Source organism: Actinia tenebrosa, unplaced genomic scaffold, assembly GCF_029948245.1.
Source record: "Actinia tenebrosa isolate PJP-AT-01 unplaced genomic scaffold, QUT_ActTen_1.0 PGA_scaffold4__44_contigs__length_22323623, whole genome shotgun sequence".
Lineage (NCBI taxonomy): Eukaryota > Metazoa > Cnidaria > Anthozoa > Actiniaria > Actiniidae > Actinia > Actinia tenebrosa.
In genome coordinates, this window is record NW_028292581.1 from 20,380,233 (window position 1) to 20,394,565 (window position 14,333).

Sequence of the window (14,333 nt, forward strand, 5' to 3'; positions counted from 1 at the left end):
ATTTCCTCCAGCATTAAAATAGATTAAGCTTATCTTTAGAATATAAAACGTTTTGAGAGAAAGACTTTAATCTGTCGATTCGTCGAGAAAAATGCTTGTCAAAAAAAAATATATATATATATATATATATACGATTGTTTTCTAAAAAACAAACACCTGAATTCTTGAAGAACGCTTCTTGATCCATCTTTGACTACATGAAAGTTTTTCTTTTAATTGTTTTTGGTTTATAACTTGTCCTAAAGCGATTTTTTCTGTGCATTTGAGATCCGCATTTGTGAGTAGTTTTGCTCGGCTTTGAAATCAAGCGGGATTCCTGTGTCGTGTACACGGACGTACGTGTGTATGTACGGACGGACGGACGGACGGAGGTGACGTCAGCCAAGCCATGAAGAATCAACTCGATGGTTTACCTTTTTTTTTTTTAAGTATGTTGCTCCGCTCGCGCGGGCTAAAAAAAGGTGTTTTGCTAAAAAATAAAATATATGATGAAATGCGTAATTGGCTTTTCTGTTCAGGTTGATTTTGAAAAATTCAGTGTGCTACTGTAGTCTTTTGTTTTTCAATTGTAGTAGGTACCACAGCGAAAATAGGATGATTGATGTCAATAAACTTCTCAAAAAATTAATTTCATTTTGATTTTCCATTTCAGAGACAAAAAGCTAAATGTCATGGGAATTATTTTTTAATTAATGCTGGAATAAGATAAGAGCTCACTTCATCCATCAATTTCTATGAAATAATCCCAAAGAATAGACCTATTTAGCTTCGTTGTTTGTTGTGCACATTTCAGACCATGTGATGCCACTCTCGGGAGTTGATTCTTTCATGTGAAAATATTTTAACATGTTCGTCATAAAAGAACAATTCTTGAGGGAATGCCATGTGATCGAAAATGGACAATTTGCATACGAAGGTAAATGGGTTTATTGAAAATACATTGATTTGTTCAATTGTGAATAAATGAAGGCAGGCAGGCAGGCAGGCAGGCAGGCAGGAATGAGTGAGTGAGGGAGTGAGTGAGTGAGTGAATGAATCAATTAATCAATGAATGAATGAGTCAATCAATGAATGGATGGATGAATGAATGAATGAATGAATGAATGAATGAGTGACTGACTGACTGACTGACTGACTGACTGACTGACTGACTGACTGACTGACTGAATGAATGAATGAATGAAGGAAGGAAGGAAGGAATGAGTGAGTGAGTGAGTGAGTCAATGAAGGAATGAATGAATGAATGGATGGATGAATGAATGGATGGATGAATGAATGAATGAATGAATGAATGAATGAATGAATGAATGAATGAATGAGTGAGTGAGTGACTGACTGACTGACTGACTGAATGAATGAATGAATGAATGAATGAGTGACTGACTGACTGAATGAATGAATGAATGAATGAATGAACGAACGAACGAACGAACGAACGAACGAACGAACGAATGAATGAATGAATGAATGAATGAATGAATGAATGAATGAACATAGTATCATGAGCTAAAGGCATTGCAGGTTGCTGAGATGAAGTGTGTTGTACACAACAAGTGGATCTTAGCAACAGCTTTTGGATGAGGTAGACTGGGGAGACACATCATATTTGGCACAACATTCAAGATGCATGCTCATATACTCTTGAAAAATATGCCTTGGAGTTGTGAGAAAATTTGCCGGAAGGGTGTTATGCTATGCAAAGGCATTGCCAAATGCTGCAATCTGTTATGAAAAGTAGAACTGACTAATACTTCACGTAATGCTATGCACAGCAAAAATGAAATTGTGAGAAAATCCCTGTTACACTTTGCAAACGTACTTTCCAGCAACTTGTCTCGCAATAGCATCAAAAGATGGCATAACACATAACGTATCATAACATATATATCAAGAAGCTAACTTTTATTGATACAAGCAAAAAAAGAAAAGGCCGTCCAATAAAAACATTAATAAGAACAATCTACCAAAGATTTCAAGAATATCAACCATCACAGATTTTGAAAGAATGTTTTAGACACAACCACAATAGCTTGGCTTCAAAGTAGTTCAACTTACTCGAGTAGAGTGAGAGCTGAATGTTTCTCTAGGAGCATCGCGCGGTAGCGTTGTTGTGTGTTCCGTGTGTTCCGCTAGGATTCTGAAAGGGGTACCCTGTTTATGACAAAAAAAAATCAAATTTGACCCTGACTAACACATGGCTGATGATTACATCGAACGAATCCAAAAACGTAACCTTTCGATTATCTGTGGTCCTGATCTATCTTACAGTGAAATACTAACTGCTTCGTGCTTATCGACCCTGGCCACCCTTCGACAGGCCGTATTAGTGTGAGAAACTATTCACGAACATTACTCAAGATCCTAGCCACAAACTGCATTGTCTGCTCCCTGAATTCAACGTAAACTATAGATATTCATTAAGGAAAAAACGCCTCTTCATAGAACGTCGCTATGTTATAGGTTTCCCATGCATCGCGCTTGGTAATTGCATGAAAATTTTTTTCCTATATTTGAAAAATAAAACGAGTAAAAAGGTCCAGCAATTAGTTGTTTGTGAAATTTGTATCAATTAATTATTATTTTCTTAAAAATCAAACCAGTCTCAGTTAAAGTGGCACGATGCTGGAGGCGATGCATTTGACCTCTTGGCCACTGCTTTTTATGAGCTCAGTGACTGATAATTTGTTGTGAAGGAAATAAACCTGTTTACAGCTTTACCGGCATCCTTGATCTCTTGTCTTGATCTACATGTACATTAGCAAATTCACTGAGTTTGTCATTCGCAATATTAGAGTTTTAGATATTATGACTGTCTATTGGACCGTTGCTCAAGTACTTGTTGCCTTAGTTACTGATCGAAAAAGACAAAACTTGGGACTAAAAAAACTCTCACGAAAGGGGGTTTGCAATCTAAATGGGAATTGAAACTGATTAATTTATATCAACCCACCACCATCCCCCCCACCCAACACACACCGGCGCATATATTTGCACTACTGAGAATCCCGTTTGTGCATCGCGATTCTTAGCAACCTAGAGAGGTTAAATGATCACGAACAACCTTGTTCAAGTCATTGAAAGGGGAACAACTATAGACATTCTTGCTACAAAAAGCGGGAAATTATTTGTTTGCAAAAAATTTATCTAATGATCGGGGATAGAGATCATAGCCTGCTCGTTCAAAGCCTGTTAGCCCCAATCAATTTTCCTAGTAAGTTGGCGATTGCAAATTGCCGTAAATTATTAGGATAGATATGGTCATCTAAAATGAGGGCGCGTCGAATAAACTGATACTGTATGATAATTTTCTATTTAGAATTTTTGCACACATTTCAAATTTTAGACTGAATACAACCCTATGTTGCTCATAAAACCGATCAGTATTTGATCCGGCCATCGACATAACTCCAAACACAGTTTAAACAGTCACAGGCCGTTAGCCCAAATTAGATCCTTTATTTCACCAACGCATGAACAATTTTGATCGTAATCAAAATTTAACACACTAATAGCCCGTTAATTATTTAAAAATACTAACTTTAAATTAACCAATTAGACAGACGAAAATGGTTCTACAACTTTTAGCTTTAATTTAGATTTTGTTTTCGGGCAAACCGACAACCTTGTTTATAGCCTTGCTTGTTAGTGATGTCCAAGCTTTGATGGTGCAGCCTCACAGTATCTAGCCACTGCTGATTCATACTGTTCATAAAACTTGCCTGGTTCTGCCTTTAGTATCTCAATGCGATGGTCTCCAAAATGAAATTCTGGCATTTTAACTGCATTGGCTGGCTTTCTGGACCTAAAGACATTGTACAATTGAAAGATGAGTCTAGACACTTTAAATAGAAATAAATGTTTGCAAACAACAAATAAAAATCTGTAAAAAAAAGAAGAAAAAAAAAAAAAAAAAAAAAAAAAAAAAACGCTCACGAAAACCGCACTTAGATATATCCATTTTAAGTGATGGCACTAATTGCGCGGGCTGATAGTCAAAAGTCATCTCTATAAACGTGATGATATAGTTGATATTCAGACAAGCAATCTCATCTTATATAGTCTCTTATGTGTCAGTAAATCTAAACTTTTTCAGTTGATATTTTACCAAATTAACAACATGCCCTACCTGTAGGTAGTTCGCAGATGGCTCGTCAAATGGTTACCATCAGTGCATTTCAGGGCCATCAAAGACTGCCCACAAAGGACACCGTCACGTGGATAAAGCATCTCTACGCATGGTTCCCATCCTGCTGTTTTCCTCTGCATCACGGGACCATTGGCAGGGAAGTTGGCACCGATGACATTAACCTTGAAAATAAAGTTATTTCCCTGCAAGCTTAAATTAAAGAGAAAAAAAAGAAATTTATTCAGCTTTTCTATAGTTTAATTGAGGGGCTACTTGTGTTGAGCAAGTAATTATCCAAAGGGAACTCATTGCTATATCACACTGTAAATATAGTTCATTACCAAATCGTAAAAAGAGCACGCCCTCTACTATACCTTGTGTCCTGGTGAATGGTAAGATAGCCTCCATCCTCGAAGATTTGGGTTCTTTCCCAAGTGAAGCCTTCAGGAAAAGACTCCTTGAAGTAATCTGAAATCCCTGAGACATGCTTGATGAAGGTTTTACTTCCATACATGCAACAAGGTGCCAAAATATCGTACGCAAATGGTAAGGGACCTCCTTCAGTGATTCTTATCTTTTCCACCTGGGTACCTCTAAATATGAAAATCAATAAAAACCCATGAATTTGGTTAATGGCTTTTATCTGTACCCTACATTTCGAACTCACTTGAAGTTAGAATACATTTTAGAACTAAGAAGAGACTGCTGTCATGTTAAAGGCGTGTTCCGGCAACATACATCCAGACGGAATTGACCAAACATATTTAGTACTCGTTTTTATGGTGGTGTCGGGATGGGCTTCAACAGTTAACTGACAATTGGTCTAGCAATTAGTAGTTGATTTACAATCTGGTATCCACTAACCACACCCTTTTGGCATCTTTAACTTCGTCAGATATAACGACAAACAGAAGACGCAACATTTGTTCATACGACTTTCTTCAAATAGATCATCAAAAACGATAAACAAGAATTGAACCTACGCAGAGCCCGCAATTTGTAGTTTAAAAAATGAAACAATTGCGGACGTACTCAAATGGCTTGCCTTCTCCTTCTCCTACACACTTGAAATGGTGACCATTTACCGTCCCTTCCATGGTCATCTTGATGCACATATCCTTCTTAACCAATGAAGCCTGATCGAGAATATTAACGCGGTTGAGTATTAACATATATATGTATTATCACTGCACCAATTTGTAAGCATAGAAGAAAAGTAAGAAACAACATACCATTGTGAGCAAGTATCTTGAGCTGATTTTGTCTTGTAAATGTTGACTGTTCTTCCTGCAGGAACCTGGTCAAAGTGGTAAAGAAAAAGGCGTTCTTCTTTATTTACAGGGACATATTACGTAATGAAGCAGTGACAAAATGGTCGGCACATCAACATCCATCACAATTGCAATATGTATGAACATTGCGTCCACCTGCCGCTTCTTTGTCTTTGTTGGCGGTGGGCGGGTACAGTCATTTGATTTTCAGATAGCCTGATGAATTGATAACCTTGTTTTTTAGTAATGTTCAAGCTTCGGTGGAGCACCTCACAGGAAGCCTAAGCTTTTCACACTTACTTAGTTCGAAACAAAAACGTCTTGTCCCTGACCTCAAGGGAAAAGCTAATAAACAAATAAAAATAACAAATAACAAATGATTAGTGCGAAGTACGAATGAACAAAATACAAGATATGAAGTGCATACCAATGCATGAATTTTGAGTTAGGTTTGGTTCTATAAATCTGAACTTTGGTCATGGGAAAGAGCTGAAGTGCATTTTGCACTTAATTACTTACAAGTAACACCTTACCACATCCAGATAAATTTGCATTACAAGTTCACACAGCTGGTTGGTAAGTGGGTCGGCACAGAATATGCCATCGGTTATTTGTACGGTGACTTTCTGTGAGGACACACTGATCCAAATGTTACGATTCTCAATGCTCTACTATGACAAACGAAGGTCTGTTTTACAAATTTTAGAACACTATTAAATGATGAAATGATGGAACAACCATGTCAAGTGTGTGGTAGAAGCAAAATTTCATTGATAACGCTTCAGAAAATAAATTAATTTGGTAGCTAATTGAAAGACAGAAACCACAGCCCCCTTTCTGGGTGAAGGTCTTTATGCACTTGATTACCCTCCTCTGTGCATAAGTGACCGGTTTGTCAGCGCATCATATAAAAATGGGAAACATTACAATAATCGCACTGTAAACCTGTAACTATGTATTTACAAGTGAGAATGATTAATTGTGATACTGAGTATTAAGGAACATGTTGTTTTGCATATATATAATTTTGTGCGTTTGAAGTGACACGCCATGATATAACATGTTTGTCCATGCAGTACCTTGCAAGTAAAATTTTATTGATTTTTTTAATCCATGCTTTTTTTTTTTTTTTTTTTTTACTTGTTTTCACGTTTCTCAACTCACGGTTCCATTTCATCCCTATCTTTTAAACGGCTTTTTCTTTTGCGCATCAAAAGGCACCACATGTTAAACCAGTACGACCTTTCACATATCTAGAATGCCGCCAAAAAAACTCAATGAGTTGACCTGTCGTTGCTATTTTGCTAGATGTCTTTGAAGTTTTGTAATTAAAAAAAAAAAAGTCTAGCACGTGAATGATATACAGACCAAGATGCATAATGGCCGCCACACTGCCTAAATAAAGTTGGCATTACATTACTAGTTTTCCTTACTTCACCCTAGTCTCCCTCGCATCCCTTTTTAGTGTCGGTCGTCACGCAACAACGCTCCCGACGACCGACACTAAAATCGGATGCGAGGAAGATTAACTTCACTCCCACAGTTGACCGTTTCATTTATGTCCTGGACTATTACTTATTAGCAAACTTCAAAGAAATGTAGCTAATAGAAACGATGGTTCAATTGAGTTTGTGGCGTTATAGTAATTATAATAATAAGATAATAATAAGAGACGTGTTCTACAGTTGACTGGTTCAATTTTGGAACGTGACGTGGTGTTAAAAAGCAAACCGGTTGGCTCAACGGGAACCGGTTCCAAAGTGTTTTGAACTTTTCCATTTTTTTTGCCATACTAACACGCCAATGGATGAACTGCCATTCGTTGTTGATTAGTTTTTTAAACACTAGCAAACTTCAGCGAAAATTCTATTTTTTTGGTTTGAAAACCTAGGAGAGGGACTTTGAAAGCTACTTCAATAAATAGGCAATACGCAAGTATGGTTCTCCTTTACTTTAATGAACACGCAAAATATCTGTGTTTACAATATGTACATTATGAAGGCATGGATAAGGATAAACAAAATGAAGGGTTTTTCAGTGATCGCTTGCTTGATCGGTTATTACAAAACAGTATGAGAAGAGCCTGAGGCGAATAATTGTTTTAGCATGTACCAACTTGTGTACAGAGTAACTTATTTTTATATACAATAATTCAAGAAAAATAAACAAACATAACCTTTTTGTTTAATTGTTGTTAAGCTAGACTCCCGCAGAGACGGGTAAATAACAGGAATTACAATCTCTGCGGCTTTGTGAGATTACGCTTATTTCTGGCGTTTCCCTTTAAAAAAATCCGACGTTACATATGTATAGTATGCATAGTAAATTCCACTTTTGGAGTACCCTGGGTTCCAGAGGTTCTATTCGCTTTTCCCGGAACATTGAACGAGCGAGCGCCGTCAACACAGTAAATGCCGGAGCGAGAATGCAATAACCTCTGGGCCCTAGGGTACTTTTGGAGTGATTATAGTCTTAGACATAACAAAAAACCCGCAGACCCCCGGCCAACACAGGCTAAGAAAATTGATTCTTGGTGACAACAAGCGATAAACATGGAAGATCAACAAGAATACAAAAATATTATGAAATATCCTTAAGTACAATCTATACTGGCTCCTCCTTCAGCCTTTCAAGGAAGATGAAAGCCTCCGTCGGATTCTCGCTTAACAATGTTCGCACGTAGTTAACCCGAGTCATACAGTCTCAGGTTAGCATTGCTCATGCCCAAGCGCAAGTTTTCTAGACTTCGCTGGAGCGTCATCTGCTCGCTGAGACCGCAGTTAACCCGAGTCATACATTCTCAGGTTAGCATTGCCCATGTCCAAGCGCAAGTTTTCTAGACTTCGCTGGAGCGTCATCTGCTCGCTGAGACCGAGTAATCGCTCCTCGGAGCATCTAATTTGTTATGATCATATGAAACGTTGGATTTATTTTAGGGAAAAGCCAGAAATAAGCGTAATTTGACAACAGTCTAGTTGACTTGATGTCCATTTGACTCTGTTGTTCATCTGGCGTGCTTCACTATTCGTTACTGATTCTGTAGCTCCATTTCACAATTAGCTATTCCATTTGATACTAAGATACATTTCTACGAATGGTTCACTGTATTTTGTTGATCGTGCGGAACAGATAGCTATGCTATATTATTAAAAGAAAGGCCGCTTTATTACAGTGAACCCCGAATGAACCGTTTGAACAACCGAATGAACAACTTTTAACATTGTTAGCTAAGGCCCCGTCCACACTATGCCGGATAAATTTGAATCCGCAACTTTCACTCCGAAACCGAAAAAAAAGTTTTCCGTCCACACATGAAAAGGGATAAAATGTTTCGCGTCCACACTAGTCCGATCAGAGGCGGCAAAAACGCTTCATTGCACATCTGAGCATGCGCATCAAAGCTGAAATTGAGCCCGCAGTGAATTTTTAGCTATTCCGCCATGTTCCCATGACAATCATGACGTCATCGTATTCGAAAAATTTCGGATACGAAGTGTTATCCGTCCACACTAATACGGCTAGCCGGCGTTTTCAAATTGTTCCTCTAGAGACCGTATTCGAAAATTTTCGTTTTCGGTGAAGAATTGTTTCGGATTCGCTCGGACTAGTGTGGACGGGAGGCCTAACCCAATAAATATAAATTCGGATTCAAATTTATTCGGCATAGTGTGGACGGGGCCTAAGTAATTTGACTACAAGCTAAACCATTTAACATTGTTAGCTAAACCGTTTACTTTTGATGTATTTTTGGCGGTAACGGCGGTCTATACTAATCAGAAGTTAAGACAGAACAATTACAGTCATTACCACCGGATGTCGAGACCGACGCTATGACCACTCGACCTTGCAAACACGCCATGTCATTCTATGCAGCACCAAGTTACATTTGTTAATTTTTTATCCCTGCTATTTTCTTTCATGTCTTTCCACATGTTTCTCAGCTCGGGGTCACATTTCGTCCCTTTCTTTTTACGACTTTTTCTATCGCACATCAAAAAGCACTGAATGCTGGAATCAGTACGACCGTTGTCATATGTAGAATGTCCGACGGCATCAGATACGCCAGTCATCCAATTATGAGACGTGATCTAGCGTTAACCAAAACTGATCACAAAGTAGCTAGGTCTCTTGGATATTTCAGCTTTGTGTCTGACATTGTGTCTGACTAATTGTGTTCTGGTTGAGTAATAGTGACTATTAGTCATTTAAATAGATACTATTAGTTAGTATTTAGTTTTATTTTCATCTCACGGCTCTATCAATGTAAAATATACCATTTACATTAATACTGATCATAGCCTTTTTGCGATGATTTAGCGATTATTTATGATTTACATAGCGTCCTTTCTATGTGGATATAATCAAAGGCGCTTTACATTGAGTTGTGAATGACAGATTGCTCTTTATGCAATTTACAAGCATGAGAGATGGTTGCTATGAAGTGTAGGCACTGAGGGTGGTCACTGCCAGGGTTTCTTTACGTCCTCAGTGGTTCTTTAACAGTCCCTCCGATATTGGTCAGAATGATGAAGTTTGGAGAGACGGGACCGCCATTTAAAGTGGCCATCCGAGCCACTTGAAAGTCTAACCATTTGCGGATGTAATTACAAAGGCAGCACTTTCTCCTCAGTTATTTTAAGACCCTGAGTGTTGGTCCGGGCGGGACTCGAACCACGACACCCCGCGACGAAAGTCCGATGCTCAACCAACTGAGCCAACCGTTTTTTTAACACCACGTCACGTTCCAAAATTGAACCAGTCAACTGTAGAACACGTCTCTTATTATTATCTTATTATTATAATTGCTATAACGCCACAAACTCAATTGAACCATCGTTTCTATTAGCTACATTTCTTTGAAGTTTGCTAATAAGTAATAGTCCAGGACATAAATGAAACGGTCAACTGTGGGGGTGAAGTTAATTTCCCTCGCATCCGATTTTAGTGTCGGTCGTCGGGAGCGTTGTTGCGTGTCACGACCGACACTAAAAAGGGATGCGAGGGAGACTAGGGTGAAGTAAGGAAAACTAGTAATGTAATGCCAACGTTATTTAGGCAGTGTGGCGGCCATTATGCATCTTGGTCTGTATATCATTCACGTGCTAGACTTTTTTTTTTATTACCAAACTTCAAAGAAATCTAGCAAAACAGCAATGACAGGTCAACTCATTGAGTTTTTTTGGCGGCATTCTAGATATGTGAAAGGTCGTACTGGTTTAACATGTGGTGCCTTTTGATGCGCAAAAGAAAAAGCCGTTTAAAAGATAGGGATGAAATAGAACCGTGAGTTGAGAAACGTGAAAACAAGTAAAAAGAAAATAGCATGGATTAAAAAAATCTATAAAATTTTACTTGCAATGGTACTGCATGGACAAACATGTTATATCATGGCGTGTCACTTCAAACGCACAAAATTATATATATGCAAAACAACATGTTCCTTAATACTCAGTATCACAATTAATCATTCTCACTTGTAAATACATAGTTAAATGTTTACAGTGCGATTATTGCAACGTTTCTAATTTTTATACGAAGCGCTGACAAACCGGTCACTTATGCACAGAGGAGGGTAATCAAGTGCATAAAGACCTTCACCCAGAAAGGGGGCTGTGGTTTCTGTCTTTCAATTAGCTACCAAATTAATTTATTTTCTGAAGCGTTATCAATGAAATTTTGCTTCTACCACACACTTGACATGGTTGTTCCATTATTTCATCATTTAATAGTGTTCTAAAATTGTAAAACAGACCTCGTTTGTCATAGTAGAGCATTGAGAATCGTAACATTTGGATCAGTGTATCCTCACAGAAAGTCACCGTACAAATAACCGATGGCATATTCTGTGCCGACCCACTTACCAACCAGCTGTGTGAACTTGTAATGCAAATTTATCTGGATGTGTTACTTGTAAGTAATTAAGTGCAAAATGCACTTCAGCTCTTTCCCATGACCAAAGTTCAGATTTATAGAACCAAACCTAACTCAAAATTCATCCTTACATTGGTATGCACTTTAATTTCATATCTACGTACTTTGTTCATTCGTACTTCGCACTAATCATTTGTTATTTGTTATTTTTATTTATTTATTAGCTTTTCCCATGAGGGCAGGGACAAGACGTTTTTGTTTCGAACTAAGTAAGTGTGAAATGCCTAGGCTTCCTGTGATGTACTCCACCGAAGCTTGAACATTACTAAAAAGCAAGGTTATCAATTCATCAGGCTATCTGAAAATCAAATGACTAAAACTGTGCCCGCCCACTTGCCAGCAAAGACAAAGAAGCGGCAGGTGGACGCAATGTTCATAAAAATTGCAATTGTGATGGATGTTGATGTGCCGACCATTTTGTCACTGCCTTATTACGTAATGTGTCCCTATAAATAAAGAAGAGCGCTTTCTCTTTACCACTTTGACCAGGCTCCTGCAGGAAGAACAGTCAACATTTACAAGACAAAATCTGCTCAAGATACTTGCTCACAATGGTATGTTGTTTCTTACTTTTCTTCTATGCTTATAATAATGGTAGAGTGATAATACATATATATATATATGTTACTAATATACTCAACCGCGTTGATATTCTCGATCAGGCTTCATTGGTTAAGAAGGATATGTGCATCAAGATGACCATGGAAGGAACGGTAAATGGTCACCATTTCAAGTGTGTAGGAGAAGGAGAAGGCAAGCCATTTGAGTAAGTCCGCAATGGTTTCATTTTTTAAGCTACAAATTGCGGGCTCTGGGTATGTTCAATTCTTGTTTATCGTTTTTGATGATCTATTTGAAGAACGTCGTATAAACAAACGTTGCGTCTTCTGTTTGTCGTTATATCTGACGAAGTTAAAGATGCCAAAAGGGTGTGGTTAGTGGATACCAGATTGTAAATCAACTACTAATTGTTAGACCAATTGTCAGTTAACTGTTGAAGCCCATCCCGACACCATCATGAAAACGAGTACTAAATATGTTTGGTCAATTCCGTCTGGATGTATGTTGCCGGAAAACGCCTTTAACATGACAGCAGTCTCTTGTTAGTTCTAAAATGTATTCTAACCTCAAGTGAGTTCGAAATGTAGGGTACAGATAAAAGTCATTAACCAAATTCATGGGTTTTTATTGATTTTCATATTTAGAGGTACCCAGGTGGAAAAGATAAGAATCACTGAAGGAGGTCCCTTACCATTTGCGTACGATATTTTGGCACCTTGTTGCATGTATGGAAGTAAAACCTTCATCAAGCATGTCTCAGGGATTCCAGATTACTTCAAGGAGTCTTTTCCTGAAGGCTTCACTTGGGAAAGAACCCAAATCTTCGAGGATGGAGGCTATCTTACCATTCACCAGGACACAAGGTAGAGTAGAAGGCGTGCTCTTTTTACGATTTTGATAATGATCAATATTTACAGTGTGATATAGCAATGAGTTCCCTTTCGATTATTACTTGCTCAACACAATTAGCCCCTCAATTAAACTATAGAAAAGCTGAATAGATTTCTTTTTTTCTCTTTAATTTAAGCTTGCAGGGAAATAACTTTATTTTCAAGGTTAACGTCATCGGTGCCAACTTCCCTGCCAATGGTCCCGTGATGCAGAGGAAAACAGCCGGATGGGAACCATGCGTAGAGATGCTTTATCCACGTGACGGTGTCCTGTGTGGACAGTCCTTGATGGCCCTGAAATGCACTGATGGAAACCATTTGACGAGCCATCTGCGAACTACTTACAGGTAGGGCATGTTTTTTGGTAAAATACCAAACGAAAAGGTTTAGATTTACTTACACATATGACACTACATAAGATTGCTTGTCTGAATATCAACATATTCATGCAAAGTTTATAGAGATGACTTTTGACTATCAGCCCGCGCAATTAGTACCATCACTTAAAATGCACATATCTTTTTTTGCAGATTTTTATTTGTTGTTTGCAAACATTTATTTCTATTTAAAGTGTCTAGACTCATCTTTCAATTGTATAATGTCTTTAGGTCCAGAAAGCCAGCCAATGCAGTTAAAATGCCAGAATTTCATTTTGGAGACCATCGCATTGAGATACTAAAGGCAGAACCAGGCAAGTTTTATGAACAGTACGAATCAGCAGTGGCTAGATACTGTGAGGCTGCACCATCAAAGCTTGGACATCACTAACAAGCAAGGCTATAAACAAGGCTATCGGTTTGCCCGAAAACAAATTCTAAATTGAAGCTAAAAGTTGTAACCATTTTCGTCTGTCTAATTGGTTAATTTAAGCTAGTATTTTTGAATAATTAACGGGCTATAAGTGTGTTTAATTTTGATTACGATCGAAATTGTTCATGCGTTGGTGAAATAAAGGATCTAATTTGGGCTAACAGCCTGTGACTGTTTAAACTGTGTATGTCGATGTATGAGTTATGTCGATGGCCGGATCAAATACTGATCGGTTTTGTGAGCAACATAGGGTTGTATTCAGTCTAGAATTTGAAATGTGTGCAAACATTCTAAATAGAAATTTGTGCCAAAACGGCAATGACATGGCATCATTTCAGAAAAAAACATGAGCCGTTGAAAAAAGTTGAATGAAGAAAAAAAAAGGATTTATAAAAAATCATACAGTATCAGTTTATTCGATGCGCCCTCATTTTAGATATCTATCCTATAAACGTACGGCAATTTGCAATCGCCAACTTACTAGGAAAATTGATTGGGGCTAACAGGCTTTGAGCAAGCAGCCTCTGATCTCTATCCCCGATCATTAGATAAATTTTGCAAACAAATAATTTCCCGTCTCACAGCTTTTTGTAGCAAGAATGTCTATAGTTGTTCCCCTTTCAACGACTTGAGCAAGGTTGTTCGTGATCAATTAACCTGTCTAGGTTGATAAGAATCGCGATTAACAAACTGGATTCTCAGTAGTGCAAATATATGCGCGGGTGTGTGTTGGGTGGGGGGGAT

At 38.0% G+C, this 14,333-nt stretch overlaps 2 protein-coding genes across 2 annotated transcripts; one reads left to right on the forward strand and one right to left on the reverse strand.

Moving 5' to 3' along the window:
- Window positions 1-3,417: 3,417 nt before the first annotated feature.
- On the reverse strand, window positions 3,418-5,505 carry LOC116287635 (GFP-like non-fluorescent chromoprotein FP595). Its single transcript, XM_031694320.2, has 5 exons — window positions 5,359-5,505; window positions 5,159-5,262; window positions 4,501-4,719; window positions 4,127-4,336; window positions 3,418-3,802 (listed from the first exon to the last, which is right to left on the reverse strand). Exons 1-5 carry the CDS (start codon window positions 5,359-5,361, stop codon window positions 3,643-3,645), a joined length of 696 nt encoding a protein of 231 aa, XP_031550180.2. The 5' UTR covers window positions 5,362-5,505; the 3' UTR covers window positions 3,418-3,642.
- Window positions 5,506-11,751: 6,246 nt separating this feature from the next.
- LOC116287602 (GFP-like non-fluorescent chromoprotein FP595) lies at window positions 11,752-13,769 on the forward strand. The gene is made up of 5 exons (XM_089036908.1): window positions 11,752-11,882; window positions 11,991-12,094; window positions 12,534-12,752; window positions 12,917-13,126; window positions 13,388-13,769. The coding sequence occupies exons 1-5, from the start codon at window positions 11,880-11,882 to the stop codon at window positions 13,545-13,547; spliced, it is 696 nt and encodes a 231-aa protein (XP_088893034.1). The 5' UTR covers window positions 11,752-11,879; the 3' UTR covers window positions 13,548-13,769.
- The last annotated feature ends 564 nt before the right edge of the window (window positions 13,770-14,333 follow it).

Coding starts and splice junctions, on each gene's coding strand:
- LOC116287635 (XM_031694320.2), bottom strand. Junction 4,720..5,158: donor GGAGAAGGCAAGCCATTTGA/GTACGTCCGCAA, acceptor TTTCATATTTAG/AGGTACCCAGGTGGAAAAGA. Junction 4,337..4,500: donor ACCATTCACCAGGACACAAG/GTATAGTAGAGG, acceptor CTTTAATTTAAG/CTTGCAGGGAAATAACTTTA.
- LOC116287602 (XM_089036908.1), top strand. Junction 12,095..12,533: donor GGAGAAGGCAAGCCATTTGA/GTAAGTCCGCAA, acceptor TTTCATATTTAG/AGGTACCCAGGTGGAAAAGA. Junction 13,127..13,387: donor CATCTGCGAACTACTTACAG/GTAGGGCATGTT, acceptor TAATGTCTTTAG/GTCCAGAAAGCCAGCCAATG.